We start from the raw sequence: 17,135 nt of genomic DNA on the forward strand, positions 1-17,135 counted from the left end.
AAGATGGTGGATTAAAGAGAAAAGACCAGGACAGGATGTGTGATGTAAGAAAATATGGGTAAAAGAAAGTGGCGAGACAATTTGATGAATATAAAAACAGTGGCAGTGGGGGTTGTGTTTAGCTCCTTTAGCTGTGGGCTGAAAGTTGGATAATAGATGGATGGAGAAAGAATAGATCAAAAGATAGAGGAGGTGGGGAAAAGGGCAGTCAGGGAAGAGTAAGGTTTCAGATTTCTGGACACGGCTGCCAGATTGATTCTGTCCTGCCTTTTTGTCTGCATTTATGAGTCTTTGAACACATCACTAGCTGTGTTTTTTCCCTTTAGTTTTGACTGAATCTGAAAAGTTTTTTCTTTATCTTTTCTCATGTTCATTTTTTGTTGTTTCCCTATTCAACAAATGCCACCGCCAGACAAAACTTAGAAAAATGACTGCCATTTCTAGACTATCAAGTAATTGTCTGTTGATACATTTTTAATATGTTAAATGACAGTGATAAATCGAGTCAAATACAATAAATAAAAGTATAGTAGTTTGGCACCATGAGTGAACAATCCCACGTCTGTCGTCACATTTTGATTCAAACGTTTCAAGGAAACAAAACAGACAGATTTCTCACACCTGAAATAACCAAAATTATTCTAACCATCACTCATATTAAGAAACTATGAATGAAACCGGTTTTTAAGGTGTAAATAAAGATTAATAATGTAAAAAAAAAAAAAAAAGATCCCTCCAGTAGTTTCCTACAGGTGTTTTCTGTTGTTTTTTCAGTGGCAAGTGTTAATGAATGTTTACACTCATAAATGTGATATCTCTGTGCGGTGGCCTCTCAAATCTGTCTACAACTGCTAAATTAACTGGTAGAAACACTGTTGATTTTGTCAGCAATTAATTGTCCACTAATGATCAGTTTCATCTAAAAATGAAGACGCAGAAAAGCGCCGGTTGCCTTACAGCTGGCAGTATATATGTACACAACAAAACCCACCAAACCACCACTGGCTAAATTTAGCATCTTCATCGCTGAATGTCATACTTTCTTTATCTAGGATCAAAAGATTTTCCTCAAGGAACTGAACATGGTTTTTATCTTATTGTTATCAATTTTGGTCTGAATTTTTCCAATGTGATACATTATGACTCTCATAAAAATACTTGAATGGCAGCCCAGACAGAAAAAAAAACTTTGAGCAGAAAGATTTTGAAAGCTGACAAAGCAGCTTTGATCTGACAGAAAGTAAAAATATACACAATGTGCTCTCTGTGTCTCGCTCATAAACACACCAACCGCTCACGAATCCACACCAGCAGAGAGGGGCAGGGTGGGGGATTTCAGTCGGGAGGGCAAGGTCATTTAGTGCACATTAGGAAGTTAATGTTTCACCCCTATTTAAAGTGTGTGTGCATCTGTGTGTGTGTGTGTGTGTGTGAGAGAGAGAGAGAGAGATAAAACGGATACACACTCACTCACATATGACACTGATGGATCAATCCAGTCAGCCCCTGGTCCCACCAGGCCGCCGACCTTCTAACCTTTGCCATTGTCAGCGCTGGTCACCGGATCTAATGGCTTCCATACTCCACCAGAAACACTCGGCCAGGGGTGTGTGTGTGTGTGTGTGTGTGTGTGTGCGCATTCATGCGTGTGTGTGTGTGTGTGTGCGCACGCATTCATGCGTGTGTGTGTGTGCGTGTGGATGTAGTATGTATTTCAACTGAAAGAAAACACAACACAATAACTTGACTTTTTTTTAGTGGGACTGTGTTTTTGTTGGTGATCTGGCACACTTTTATAAATAATTGTTTCAAAAGAGTCGTTCCTGAAGAGCTGAGGTTCTACCTAGAACCACTTACTTCTGCAGAACCCTTTTTTGAAGAAAGGGTTTGTTAAGGGTTCTTTGTAAGTCTCAGGCTTCCCAGAGTTCTTGAAGGATTGTTGGAGGCATGGGTGCTGAAATGTTGTTCTCTCAGTTTAACTATGGCAACTGTAACATTTATTGTTAAAATCTGTCTAATCTGTAGAACCCAATATGGTTCTCCATAGAACCCTCAGAAGACAAGAGGGTTCAGGGCTGCAAATGATGATTATATTGAGCACATAATCTGTTAATATGTCAATCATTTTTTCAATTAATCAATTAGCTGTTTGGTCAATAAAATGGTGAAAAATGTTGGTCACTGTTTCAGTTGAAAATATTACATTTTAAAGTATTTAAATTTGAATCTGTCGCTGTAAATCTAGTATTAGAGGTCAGAAACAATGCTATCTGCTGTTGTTGCATCCACATGTACCTGCCTGCATGTTGAAAAACTCTCTAAAGATTGTTTTCTTGTTCCTGTTCCGGTTAGATTTTTGTGGATTATGTGTCCTAGATTCCATCACCAGAATAGAAGACCTTTGTGTTTGTGTTTTCTGTGTTTCTGTGAGCTCACAGACTCAAAGTGTCCTCATAAAACCTCTCAAAGTTGAACTGTTTTCATTTGTGTATTTGTGTCATCTCCATATCAACCCCGAGAGCACCACTCCATCCCCAAAATGGTCTTTTTCCCCTTCCGTTGTGTACATATACACAAACCTGTGTGTGTGCGTGCAGGAGATATCACACTGCCAGAGAGTGTGTATTGTTTCCTTTGTGTGTGTGTGTGTGTGTGTGTGTGTGTGTGTGTGTGACTGTCACTTGACTGTATGAGTTAGGTTAAGTGTCAGTGTTTGAGTGTCAGGCTTATGAAGGATTAGAAAGACCCAGCTCTGTGTGTGTGTGTGTGTGTGTGTGTGGAGTGTGGGGGTTGTTGTGGTGGATTATGGGAGTTGGAGTGTGTGTTTTATGATGTATTGATCTGAATGATGGCTGAGGGTTAAAGTTCGACAGGTTGACGTCTCTTCAGAGTCAGTGGGGTTAGTGCGGTGCTGTGGTGCTCTGTTGCTAAGGATTCTGGGTAGCAGAGCTTTGATGTGGCCGACGGCTCAGAGTCTGTAATGAGGGGCTTGTTTTCTCAGATTAAGTCAGAATTTAATGGTATTACTGGGGCTTAAGGTGGTAAGAACATCTTTGGTGTAAAGCAGTCGGGTTTCTGCGCTGGATTTCCCAAAGATCACCTGTCAGTCAAACGCTGTGGGCGGCAGAGTGACGTCTATTTTCTTTGAATTTTCTGCAAATTAAGCTTCTTGTCTTCGTCTTTGCATCCTTGGCAGCTAACACTGGTTATACTTAAAGGGATAGTTCAGACCATTTGAAGTTAGCTTGTATGAGGTACTCGTCTATATGATATGCGGATCTCCATCTACTGTAGGTAATATAGTGACTGTGGATAAGTACCTCATAAAACCACACTTTAAATAATCCAAACTGTCCCTTTAATACTTTGCTCCTCTTCTTTTGATTTAGTTGTGTTTTCTTGTCTTGAAAGAAGACCTAGATCATTAAAGTCAATGTTTTAGTGGTGAAAACTGTTTTTATGGGCTCATAAAATGTCTAAATGTGAATTTTTTGGAGGCCAACAACATTAAAAATTATATTGAGATCTAAATCTTTCTGTCTTAAAGTGTTCTTCTTCAATTTACCCTCTTAACATAAGAATTAAACATGTGACACTTAAACATAAGATGCATTTATCCGTTTGTTGCTTATTTCTATGTTGTCACTTTGGCGTGCTCTCCTGAATTTATATGGCGCCAAAGTTGTGTGTTTTTTTTTTTGTCTGTGTCTGTGAAAAACAAGTATCTCTACATTTCTTGGCACCTCTTCAAGCAAGAAGGAGGGGGGGCGTTTTTAATTTGAATTTAAAATATTTAGTCTTGTTCTGGGAGTGCGGCTAATAAAAATATACAAGTAAGGAGACCCACCAGAAAGTGGCCACAGCACATTTTAAATAATTACTGGAAATATTCTGGATTAAAAACAAACATAAGAAACCACTGAGTTGTGGATTGCTTAGATATATAGGTTTGTATATAAGAGGAGGAAGACATGAGTGCCAAGTGGACACAACATGCAATACAGAAAGTAAGAACAGTATTGTGCCTTATTTAAAAGTCCATCTAAACTGCACAATGCACCTTTCATACAGCACTGTCACTGAAAGTGATTAAGTAACTGCTCAGATTGGTATCAGAGCTGTTTCATTCCTTTCCTGTGAACCTTTTTGGCAAAATTACAAGAATGGTCAAGAGATCACTAAGCTACTACACAGATGGAAACTCCCAAACTCCCACCCAAACTCCAAAAACATTCCTAACACAGTAACAGACACGTTAGGTGGATAAAAAAAAAGGAAAAACCAAAATGTCACCTCATCAAAGTAGATATTTTCTATGGGAAAATCAATAATCATGATTGATTTGTTGTCTTATTTAATTATGTTGAATAACGAGCTGACTGACCAAATCAAGCTTTAGTTGTAGCTAAAGCTGTTGAAAAGCTTGTTGAAATTTGAAAAGCTCGCATAAATTAAATCTGTCTTTGGCATAATATATTCTGTCAGAGTCAAATGCAGGTTATATATGACCAAAACCTTAACTTTAGCTGTCTTAATGCTAAGCTAGCTACCTTTAACAGTTGTTAAGCTGTTTTTTAATTCTCTATCTTGTATTGATTTCTCTGCTGATTTTTTAATTGTGGAATAACAAACTCAATGAGCTTAAATTTTAGCTAAAGCTAGTGGTAGCTATCTTACAGGCTAGCTTTTACTTGATCACTCTTGTAGTTACAGCAAATTTAAAAACAATTACAATTACACATTTCTGTGGCATAAGTGTTTTTTGTTAGAAGATGGAGAGGTTGTAATTTCATTTTGACCAACACATGATGGACGTTGATGGTCAGTAGTGCAAGGATGGGTAAAATATGAAGTGTGTGTGTGTCTTTTGAAGAAGACCACAGGTCCATCTCAGAGAAGGAGAGTCTGTCCAAACTCTGCGTGTTTGTGTTAAAGTCAGATGAAGCCAAGAGAGGCAAACAGATCGGGGGGAATGTAGAAACACGGAGAAGCATTCCTTCTCGATCCAAAACAAAACGCACACTGTTAACGTGAGAGGGAGAGGGAGTGATGACTTATGTTCACAAGCAAGTGAGCGTTTACTCACATGTTGGTGTCGATCCATGTGACTGAACCACAGGATGTCTCTGTGGTTTCACGTTTGAAATTCAGGATGTTTTAGTAATTCACAGAAGAAGAGCCTGTCAGTGGAAAGATTTTGATTTGAAACCAATCAAAATAATCCCTTCATTATCTTCTTATCTTGTTTTGTTGCTCTTCTTTTTCATCTCCTTTCCTTTCTTCACCACTCTTGTCTCCGTCTTCTCTTCCTTTTCCATCCTTAACCTTACCTCTTCTCTGCACATCCTTTTTTCCATTTCTCTCGTATCCTCTCCTTTATTTCCTTCCTTTTCTTTCCTGTACTCTTCTTTCTGCTCACCTTTCTTTACCACTCCTTTTCTTTACATTCCCTTTCCCATTTCCTTACCTGTTTCCTTTGCTTTCCTTTCCTTTCCTTTACTCTACTTTACTCTCCCCTTCTTTAGATTAATATTCTTATGCCATGTCCTTTCCTTTCACGATTTTCTTTCCTTTCCCAGGGTAAAACTGATTTGTTGTTGCAAATTTTCAAAAAAAGGTGGCTGAAATAAAATGCTGCGAGTACTCAGCCAATCAGAAATGTTCAGCACTGCAAGCCCCACCCTGAAAGTTCCCGTACTTTTGGAAAGTACCACCCGAGCTGGGACTTTCTGGCAGTTGTTCCTGGAGTTTAATTTAGACCCTGGTACCTGCAGTGGAAATGTGCTGAGTTTCTCCAAAGGTTCCTAGTCCCTGGGGAAGGTTCCTGTGGTGGAAACGCACTATTAGTAGCATATTCAAGTTCATATATTTCATCAATTCATCCCAACTTAAAATTTGTTCTTTCTTTCTGTTCTTTTTTTCTTTTTCTTCCTTCCTTTTCCCCTAATCTGTTGCCACTCTTGCATTGAATCTGACCAAAATGTGTCAGTGACCAGGGGTCCCCACGTGGTCAGAAAACACATCACCCAGAAAACAGCTTCTCTCTCTGGGGCATCATTGTCTTGTTTGCTTCCTTTAATGATTTCATGGGAAGGCCATTTAAGGACAGCACACCCTAAGTTGCAACATCAGGGATCTATGCAGCTAAACAGCAGTATACATGCAAACACACACACACACACACACACACATCTAGCTGCTGATGGTTTTGGTGTGAGCGTGGGAGCTTTTTTCTTTTTCCATGGCTGCCGTTCCCCTCCTCCCGCCCTGATAAAGAAGGCCTTGTGTGAGCGTGGGTGTGATGAAGGGAGGAGAAGCTCACAAGGCTCAGACTGGAGGGCAGAGGTTGACGGAGGGTGTGTGTGTTCCTGAGAGCTTATAAGAGAGCTTATTTATCATGTATGCATATGTGCATCTCCCCGTTCTTACAAATGGGGAACAGCAACTCTTACAGTGGAACAATGTGGAAATAAAAAGTATCTTGCTTTACCTGAAGAGCCACTCCAAAAGAGTAGGGACATTGTGTAATGTTCAAACTGATAAACAAAAACTTTCCATATTTTGTGCTTCATAATGCACCACACATTTTCAGTGGGAGACAGGTCTGGACTGCAGACAGGTCAGTCTACTACCTGAACTCTTGCACTACAAAGCCACACTGTTTTAACATGTGCAGAATGTGTCTTGTCATTGTCTTGATGAAATTAGCAGGGACGTCACTGAAAAGGATGTGAAACCTGTATGTAGCTTTCAGCAGTAATGGGGCCTTCACAGATGTGAAAGTTATGAGCCATCCTCCACATGTCTGCAGGCCTGCCTGATTATGTTTACTACTTGTTAAGATTTTTTTGATTTGGTCCTCTTTCCTTGCCCTTTGTGCTTCTAACATGGATAAGTACACTGCATGGCGAAATAGCTTCTTTTCTGTCTGTCTTTATGATTGCAAGTCTGCAAGGGGTCTTTTAATTGAAAGTTGACTGTATGCTCTTTTTCTGTGTCAGCCTGCATGCTCAATCTGCTGCGTGCTTATTGACACGGCATCTGTCAAAAATAGACAGCAGATAGGCGCTGCTGGTGGAATCGCAAGCATCGTGTAGAAAGGCAGAGATCAGCTTTGGCTGCTGCGATCCAGCCGTGCCTGGTGGAATTTAGCGGTGAGCCTGTTGAGGATGCCCATTTCAAATCAATCACGATGCTGTCACCTGTTACCAGTTAACCTGTTTATCTGTTGAACGTTCCAAACAGGTGGGTTTTTTTGAGCATACCACAACTTTCCCAGCCTTTTGTTGCCCCTGTCCCAACTTTTTTGAAACTGGTATCAAATTCAGGATGAGTGTGTATTTACAGAACCCAGAAAGTTTATCAGTTTGAACATTAAATATCTTGTCTTTGTACTATATTCAGTTAAAAACAGCTCCAAAAGTTTTTGCAAATCATGGCATTCTGTTTTTATTCACATTTCACACAACGTCCTGGCTTTTTTTTGTGTTTTTTTTTTAATTGGAGATGCAGTAAGTAAATAAAGAATGAGAAACCTTCTGGTAGCTACGCTGAGAATTGAACCCTAACCCCTGGAACTGGTAGTGTCTAGGTCTTCCCACGCGCAAGTTGAGTTTATGCAGTAGTTTGTGCATTTGCAGTCTCAACCTCATTCTGGAGAGTAGGTCAAACAAGTGACTCAGACTTGTGACTATAAGTAGCTCTGTGCCCACAGTGGAAATTAAGGTGAATTCAAACTCTATGAAAACAGGAAATGTGGTAGAAACTGGGCTCTACCTTCAGCACTGCTGCAAAAAGAACTGGCAGCTTCCACCTCCAGCTCTTCCAGCAACCATCTTTCCATGTTGCAAACCGCTGTTTGTGAATTTAATTCTCGGTTAAGACATTATGTTTGCAGACAATAGCAGGAGCATGAAGCTGGTGTGCAGCAGGGGGTCCTGGGAGCTTCTCCTCCTCCCTGCCCCGGGGGTCTTTGTCCTGGGGGGCCACACAGAGCCAAGGGGATTCCTGCAGGGTCTCGGGGCATGTGCTGACCTGTCAGACTGATGGCTCTATTTAGAACCATGACACACCGAGTTAATGTTGCTTATCATTGTCTCCTGGTGTCTCCTGGACAATATAAAGACTCTACAGGTTTATGTTGTGGTACATGGCTATAAATACTGTGGTAATCATGAGCCTCGGGTGCTGCTGTCAGTGGAGTGAATCAGGGGTGTAGTAGCAATAAAAAAAATGCTGCCATAGTGCTGAATTGATCCAAAATTGATCCATAGTAGAAAAAATAATAAAATGATGAGATGTCTTACCCAAAATGGACCATGGAGCTGTAGGTAAAGATGCTACAGGGACTATTATTCTAAACTTTGACACAAACTGAATAATTACTTTGTAAAGATTCTATAAACATATGAGATCATAGTAAAAAAGCAAAGATGGCAGGGTATCACTCTGTGTGAGTCTCATCTTCTGTAAGCTTTTTTTCATTCAAACCGATGACACATTGATTCCAGTCCGAGGCCTGCACAGATCCTCTTATATCCTCTGGATGTCTTCATGTAAACAAAGGCGAAACAGTTTCCTTCACTTTATTTCTGTGCCAGCTGTTGTGCGCATGTGTGTCTGTGTTTTACAAATATGTGTCTGTTACGGCAGATTTAAATTGTTGTGCATCTTCCCAGTAACGCAGCTCTTCCCAAACTGTACTTTCTGCCAGTGTTTTTTTAGTATCTTTTCTTTTGTGTGTTTGTGTGTGTGTTGCACAAACCTGTGTGTTAGTTCAGATTATTAAATGTATGCTCTATTAAGGATATTTTCACCGCTTTACCTTGACGTCACACAGCCTTTTCTGACGGTTACAGTCATATAATCTCCAGACCAACCAAACTCCATTAGTGAAATTAGTAATTTTATGTTGGAGAACACAGGAGTTGCTCAGCTATCGCTGAATCCATCTGTTGGTTTATATGTGTTATTGTGTGACTTCTGCCTTCTAAAAGATTAATTTGAATTCACACAGGTCACACAATAACACAAACAAACTAGCAGAACGAGTCAGTGGTAGACCAACAACTCTTGTGTTCTGCAAAGTAAAAGTAGAGTCTGGTGATATGGCTTTACTGCAGATGTAGCCTTAACTGTTGCGTATCTCCCCAGTGACACAACTTTTCCCACACCATACTCTCTGACAAAGGCTTTGAGCATCTTTGTGTGTGTGTGTGCGCGCGTGTGTTCTACAATTGTTTGTGTTAAAGGGATAGTTCAGATTATTATGTATACACTATATTAAGAATATTTCCACCACTTTACAGTGCCGTCAGGCAGTCTTTTCTGACTGGAAACTGACATTATATAGGCTAAATATAGCTATATCCAAACCAACCAAACTCCATAGGCAAAATCAGTCATTTTAACCTCATAGAACATGGGAGTTGCTGGTCTACCCCTGCTTGATCTGTTAGTTTGTTTGTGTTATTGTGTGACTTCTGTGAATCTGACATAAGCTCTTAAAACACAGATCTGACACAATAACACAAACAAACTAACAAGCTTCAGCAGCAGTAGACCAGCAACTCCTGTGCTCCGCCAGTTAAAATGACTCATTTCGCCTATGGACTTCGTTACTATCCCTTTAATGCAGATTTAAATTGTCTATCTTCCCAGTGACACAACTTTTCCGAAACTAGACTGTCTGCCAGGGGTTTTGAGCATCTTTTCTTTTGTGTGTGTGTGTGTGTGTGTGTGTGTGTGTGTGTGTGTGTGTGTGTGTGTGTGTGTGTGTTTTTAAGTCTCTCATGCTTTGTGGTGCATGTGTATATACACACACTGTTCACTTCCAGACTTTCTTACAGCTGTGTTATCCAGTGAGCTACTAATTTTCTCCATCTCAGCCTTTCAGTAATGTGAGGTCTGAGATACACATGTTTAGTCACGCACGTACGCACGCACGCACACACACACACACACACACACGCACACGCATTCAGATGTGTACAGATGTGTAAAGAAACTTGGGTATCTCCTGCTGTTTAATACTGAAGGGCAGATGTTTGCTGTGTTAATCATCTGTGTCAGAACTAGGCACACACACACACACACACACACACACACACACACACACACACACACACACACACACACACACACACACACTGCCGCAGGATAATTTTGTACCCCCACTGTTAATGATCATCAGGCTGGAGCTGATCGTTTCAGTTTTTGATAAAGACGCTGTTGTTCCATGCACTTTGGTGTGTGTGTGTTTGTGTGTGTGTGTGTCAGGTGATAGCTTAGTGATGACAACCTGTGACCAGCATGGGGATTCCCGTTTTTTTCCAGGCCACAATGATGGGCACCGCGCCACTGTACACACGTACACATGCACATGCACATGAAGTCACCCCTCAAATCTAAAAATAAAAGGGTGTGTCTGACCTGTGTGTTGTGTGTGTGTGTGTGTGTTTCAGCACACAGAGAGGGCATTCTTCTCCATCTCCTCAGTGCCTGGAGTGACCTCACCCTGTCTGGACATCCCACAGAAGCATGGCACACACACACACACACACACACACACACACACACACACTGCAGCATGTAGGTCAGACGGGAGTGAAACTGAGCTAAAGTGCTTTGAAACTGACACAGAAACAGCTGAAAAGAGGGTTTTTAGAACAATCAAGGGAGGCAGACCAGCAGATGAGAATCACATGGAGCTAGGATGGAACAAATAATCAATTATTATTGATAAGTTGGCATCGGTAGAGTTTGTTTTCTTCCGCTACTTCAGAAAGCTTATCTCTGGAACTGTTCAGCGTTTTGCCTGTTTAATATTGGAGTGATGGCACATGTTGTTGAGTGCGTTTCAGTTTGTTGCAAAATGACTCTTGTGAATTTCTCTACCACTGGAAAACTGCAGTAGTTAACATATGATTGATTCCTATTTTTTTTTTAAAGATGCACCAACTGACCAGCCCGTGACTGGAATTGTTTTCAGCTTGGCTGGTCATGACAAGTGATTTGCCATTCAATATCAGATATTCAACTCTGGGCCTGTCAGATTTCCATACATGTGCCACACAAGCTGCTCACAGACGCCCATTCAAAAATGCTAAGATGTTGTCACTGTTAATAAGAGGCACAATAGACTCCAAGAACAGGCTAAAGACAGACAGATCCAGCTCTGTTACTACCTGTGTTGCCAGTTCAGTGGCAAAACGAAAATGCCCGACCATTCTATGTTCATACATTTTATACAACATGGTGAGGTGGAATAATGGCACAATGGTCCCACCACAGGTAAATGTAAAAGGGCACTTTTCAAACAAAGATGATGGAAAATATCCCCTCAGGGAGGTGCAGATCTTCAAGTATACAGAATATAGAATAACAACAAGATAAAAACTGAGCTTCTGGTGATGGAGGTCATTGCAGCATGTATGACACTGTCTAGCCTATGATTCTCTATCTCTTAATATGAAATTAGCCTATTTAGAAAAGTCTTGCAGGGTTTAAATAATGAATAATGAATAAATAGGAAATAATGACACTTTGCCACAGCATATAGGGACACATCAGTGAGCTAAAGGGAGATCATGTGCAGTTGGTAGTGGCGACTGGCAATTGAATACAATCCTGCGGCTAATAAATTGCTTTTGTTGTTGGGAGAAGTCATCTCAAGATAAAGTTATACATGGTAATTCATCATTCCACAACTCATTAATTGATTAGATAAAGAGCAGAAATGACCAGACAGTTATTTCTTTTCCAAACAGTTATTCTGTTCCGTTTTAATAAATACTTTTCATCTTATATTTTTTATTTTTCATCAATAAAACAGTTGCAGCTTCTACAGTATGTTTTAGATGACTTTATCCACAATGACAGTATTGAAAATCACACCTTTGAAATTTCTAAATACTCTGGTGTATCGCATAGTTTTCCATCCCATTACCACTAACTACAACTTCACCATCTGCTATTGCTAATTCTGCTGCAATTAATCTAATAGTCTATGGAAACATGACTCTTTCCTCTGTATACACTGTACAGCCATCCAAACAATATTCATATAAAATCTCAACTCTGAAATAATCTTGCTCGAGTCATTGTGGAGTGTGTAACCAAACTATAAAATACTGAAAATGGAAAGATATGATGTCAGCTTCCAACCCCTCCTGTGTGAAGAAACGAGCTTTGGTTAATGACTTCATCTCTCTCTCTCACACACACACACACACACACACACACACACACACACACACACACACACACACACACACACACACACACAGAAAACATACATCTGCCCACTCTGCCCATAATAAACTCTCTTATTACCACTCTCTAATTACACCCTGCATACCTGCTGGCTGGGGTTAAGTATATAAAACAGCCTCTTCCCTCTTTCCTCCTTGTCTCCTTTCCTTCTATCCTACATCGTCACCTCTCTTCATCCCCATCCCTGTCTCTTCCTCCCTCGTGCTTGTTCATTTCTTTTGTTTTTGCCCTTCATGCTTCTCAACCTTCATTTTTCCTGTCTCCTCCTCCCTTCATCCGCATGTCTTCCCACCCTTCCTCACTCCTCATGTTTTCCATCTGCTTTTCCTCACCTTCCCATCACCCCTCCCTCCCTGCCCTTCCTCACTCCACCCTCACCTCTACTGCTGTTCCCCCTCATCTTCATCACCTTCCCATCCTCTTCCTTCTCTCTTTCCCTCTCTTATTCATGGGAGAATGACAGATTACTTTTTGAGCTTAACCATACACTGATTCAAACACTGAATTGTATGTGTGTTTTAGTCTGTTTGTTTATTTCAGCGTCCTGCTTGTATTACATTTCTGGTTAATTAGAGGTGACTTTATTCCTGTATAGTTGAGTTTCTTAACCATGCATGTTTTTAGGAACAGCTTGTGTGTGTGTGTGTGTGTGTGTGTGTGTGTGTGTGTGTGTGTGTGTGTGTGTGTGTGTGTGTGTGTGTGTGTGTGTGTGTGTGTGTGTGTGTTTGTGTGTGCATGTGTGCATGTGTGATTTGTTATGTGATGAGTTGTTTAATAACGTTGTGTATTTATTTATCAAGCATCACATGACAATTTTTCACAAAATTTCACTGCTGTACCTGTAGCTGCAGAAACACCCTTAAATAGCAAACCCCTCTTGAGCAGGACAACTTTACAGAATGAGATATCTGCGAGGGTTAAGTAGGACAAAATGTATTCACTGTCCGTATGCCACTGATATTTCATGAAGTGACTACAACATTAAAAGTGCGTTGTTTTATAAGGGCTTGAATGTCTCTCTGCTTTGGCTCTTCCACCTCCATGATCGATTTCAGATTATAACGTCTAGCATGTTGCTTTGAACTGGTCTGGAGAGGTCTGCGGGTCCTGTAGCTGTCGTTCAGCATGTTGACGTCTGCAGCTGCACAATATCACATATTATAACATTTTCTTTTGTCTTAAAGATGACAATAATTAGACCAAATCAGTAAAGTGTAAGTGTATTATAGGATATTTATTCTAAATACTTGATTCTGATTGTAGCTTGTAACTTTACTGTTTTGATTCAGTCTCACTCCTCTGACAGTAAAAGCATGCAATAATTAAATTTACTGCACGCTAACTGCAGATAAAGTTAGCGACTAGGTGGTGACCATGCACTGTAAAAAAAAGTGAGACAACTTAAAATTTCAATCAATGCACTGCAATAGATTTTTATTTTTTGAGCCCAAGTCAAACTTCTCAATTTTGTGTGTGTGTGAACTGAAGTGAACAGTGATCCTCGTTGTAAGCAGTGTTAAACATCCCACCACTGAAGCCATTTTTGCCTCTGGTTTGTTTTTATAATGAAAAACTCATTAGACACAAATCAACATAAACACTGTGTCAAATGCATTCAACTCATGCCAGAGGCTCTTTTTATGTCTGTGTGTGTGTGTTCTCTGTGAAATGTGTGTGGAAGAAGCTTAATTTTCAAAGGGCATAACCAACAATCCTTTCATTAGGAATGTAAGAAAATACCGACACAGTTGAGTATCGTGATGCTATGTTGTTACTGTCACTATCAGTTCTCAAAAACAATGTATTGTGATATTTTGAAATGTAAATTTTCGTGACACTGGATCATTTTTTGTTTAAACCCCAGACAGTGACATGGCAGTGATGTTATGCATAATAATATTGCAGTGCCTTACACTGTGTGCTCCAGTGTTTCAAAGTGTTTCAGGTGTTTCCTGAAATCCCTTTTCTTTGCCACGTCATGAGTCAGTATGGAAGCAGCTCAAAGTTGATTAAAATGAGAAGAAAAATGATGAATAGATCCGTCTTAATGTTGACAACAAAGCCAACGTCAGTAGAAACTTGACAGCAGTGTCAGTTCATCAGCCAGGTCTTAAACTGGATCCCAGTCCACCTAAACTGGTTTAAGAAAAGTCAACAGAAGCAAAGTATGAAACTGTTTGGCTCTTACAAAGACAGACCACATCAGAGGCAAAAGCTGTGATAAAAGTTGCCCAGTTCAGCTGTGGCTGCCCGCATCAGGGTTTCCCCCTGTTTGGAGTGGTATTACAACAGGATCAGATTTTCTAATATTAACCTTTGAAGCCAGAATTCGTGACAGCATTAGACCCAAGAGAACATGGCCGAAAGCACAAGTTGATATATGAAAGATCTTGATTTATGTTTGAGTTGGCTTGCAATGCAAAGCTCCCCGGTGCGTGTCTGTAAAACCCTAAAACTATAAAATCGGACCTGTGTTTCCATGACATGCATTCCTTTGATTTCTGCAGCCACAGCAGCAACAAGAGAATGAATGAATGAATGATGGCGGGAGAGACAAGTCTGCTCTCCATTTTCACACTATTTAATCAGGAATTTGTTTCTTTATATATGCCTCTGAGGCATTTATGAACAGTATTTATACAGGGTTGATGGTGGAATTCACCTGGGTTTGATACCTGAAAGGGAGTGTAATATCACCTAATTCTGACCTGCCGAGCAACCCCTGACAAAACAGAGAAAATATAGGATCTGATTTGTATTTGTGGACTATTAAATGTGGGAAAAAATGCTTGCACAGTAAACATTTAATCCAGTGTTTTCCTAATGGTATCAGTCATCCATGAAATAAACTCTTAGATACTTTAACGTGCACCAAACTCCATTCAAGAAAAATATTATTTAGTCCAAGATATCCTAAAAAGTTCTTACTGTTCCAATTAGATACCAAATAGCTCTTTATCACAGTAAACATTGATATGAACTGAGGTTTACATTCTTTGCGTCTTGAGTAACACAGTACCTTTGGCAAAATAAACATATCCTGGGTTAGAAAAAGCTGCAAATAATCCTGCTTCTAACAGAAACTTGTTGCTGCTTTCACTTTGATGTATACCCACTGCAAAAAGTGTTAATGGTACATTTTGTAAATTTAGTTAATTTCAAAATACTTTGTTAATCCCTAAAAGGGAAACTAAAGGCAGGGTTTTCTGCAAACATAAAAAGTCTAAAATATAAAAAAGCAAAGAAAAAGACACATATACCTTTGCCATTGCCATCATTATGCATTATTTGGAGTATTCAGGCTGGGTATTGGTAGAAAATTTTCAGCTGGGTGAAAATGACATCCAGGTGTTTTTCAGTACTTTATTATGAAGAATATTAAAAAAGTAAAGCTGACCTGAATGCTTCAAAGCTTCTGCTGTCGGCGGTAGTCTACATTTGTTTTGTTATGTTTTTAAGATATAATCTTACCATAACCCTAACCAATTTCTCCTCTTGTCTAATCCTAAGCAACCCAACCACTGAAAGAGCACTAACCAATCAGAGGCAGAGTAGGGCGGGTCACGCTTTGCCCCATGTGTAATAGCTCAGTGCCTAATAAATGTCTTTTTTCATGATAAAATTGCACATTTCAGTAGAGCTGAACAATTAGAACAATTATTAATCAATTATTAAATTAATCACCAACTGTTTTGAGTCATTTTTGAAAGAAGAAATATTCAAATTCTCTGATTTCAGCTTCTCAAATGTAATGTACACCTGTCAGGTGAGTGGATTATCTTGGTGCAGGAAAAGTGCTCACTAACAGATTTTTAACTAATTTGTGAACAAAATTTTAGACAAATAAACCTTTTGTATGTATTTATAGTTTATAGTTTTGTTGAGTATAGTATTTTCAGTGGTTTCTTGCATGAGTATGTTGTTATAGTAGAATGAACTGCAAAGTGACATATTACAAAATTTCCTCTTTGAAAAATAAATCACATCCACCACTAATTCTTTTACAGTCATAGTTGGACCAAGTCTTTTCCTGTCTTTGGTCCAGTCAGTAAGTTGGTCAGTTACCCCGTTCATCTGTGTGAGTGTGTGTGTTCCCGTCTGTCTCTCCTCCTTTCATCCCTTCTTTCTTTCTTAATGTCTGTTGTTGATGTGATTTATGGCTGAACTCAAACCTCACACCACACTGCACCGCACACTCGTCAAAGTTTCACCCCTCTGCAGCCTGGAAAAACGCCATGAAACATCCCAGCAATGCTTTAACAACACAGGCCTCACCACTGTGTGACCCTCAGTCAGCACACACACTTACACACAGTCTATTACAGAGGAATGTGACGGGTTTCTGTGGGATGTGTGTTTCAGGCTGTTTTGGAGATGCTCTTTAGGGCGGCATCGCCATGGGGACGGAGACAGTTTGACAAAAATGTCTCCAAAAATGGGTTTTAAAGGAGTCTGCTTGGCAGCGTAGAAGTGTCTCTTCTTCTTAACGTGAATGTGCTTCTGTTTGCCGTCCAATTTTTCTCTTTTATCTCAACCAATCACATCTTTGTCCGCAGATCGAGGATGGAGGAAAGGCCGCCCTGTGTGAGAAGCTGAAAGTCGGCGACGAGCTCATTAACATAAATGGATCCGCCCTCTACGGCAGCAGACAGGAAGCCCTCATCCTCATCAAGGGATCGTACCGGATACTGAAGCTCACAGTCAGGAGGTAAACACTTGACTCGACAACAATGAGAAATAGATGCACAAACGTTCATTATATGATATCTGCATGCATGCAAGTTTTTCCACATGCTTTCGTGACTTCAAAGTGAAGTTGTCCTCCAAAGTGGATGTGCGTGAGCGGCCTGTCTCCTTCTTCT

At 40.1% G+C, this 17,135-nt stretch overlaps 1 protein-coding gene across 1 annotated transcript in view; it reads left to right on the plus strand.

The window, feature by feature from the left end:
- shroom4 (shroom family member 4) overlaps window positions 1-17,135 on the plus strand; it is a 79,335-nt gene that overhangs the window by 14,144 nt on the left and 48,056 nt on the right. Inside the window, exon 2 of the mRNA XM_084711742.1 lies at window positions 16,830-16,981. Coding sequence (XP_084567868.1) covers window positions 16,830-16,981 — 152 coding nt within the window. The remainder of the gene's footprint in view (window positions 1-16,829; window positions 16,982-17,135) is intronic.

This window comes from Lutjanus erythropterus, chromosome 23 (genome assembly GCF_056507025.1).
Source record: "Lutjanus erythropterus isolate fLutEry1 chromosome 23, fLutEry1.hap2, whole genome shotgun sequence".
Taxonomy (NCBI): domain Eukaryota; kingdom Metazoa; phylum Chordata; class Actinopteri; order Lutjaniformes; family Lutjanidae; genus Lutjanus; species Lutjanus erythropterus.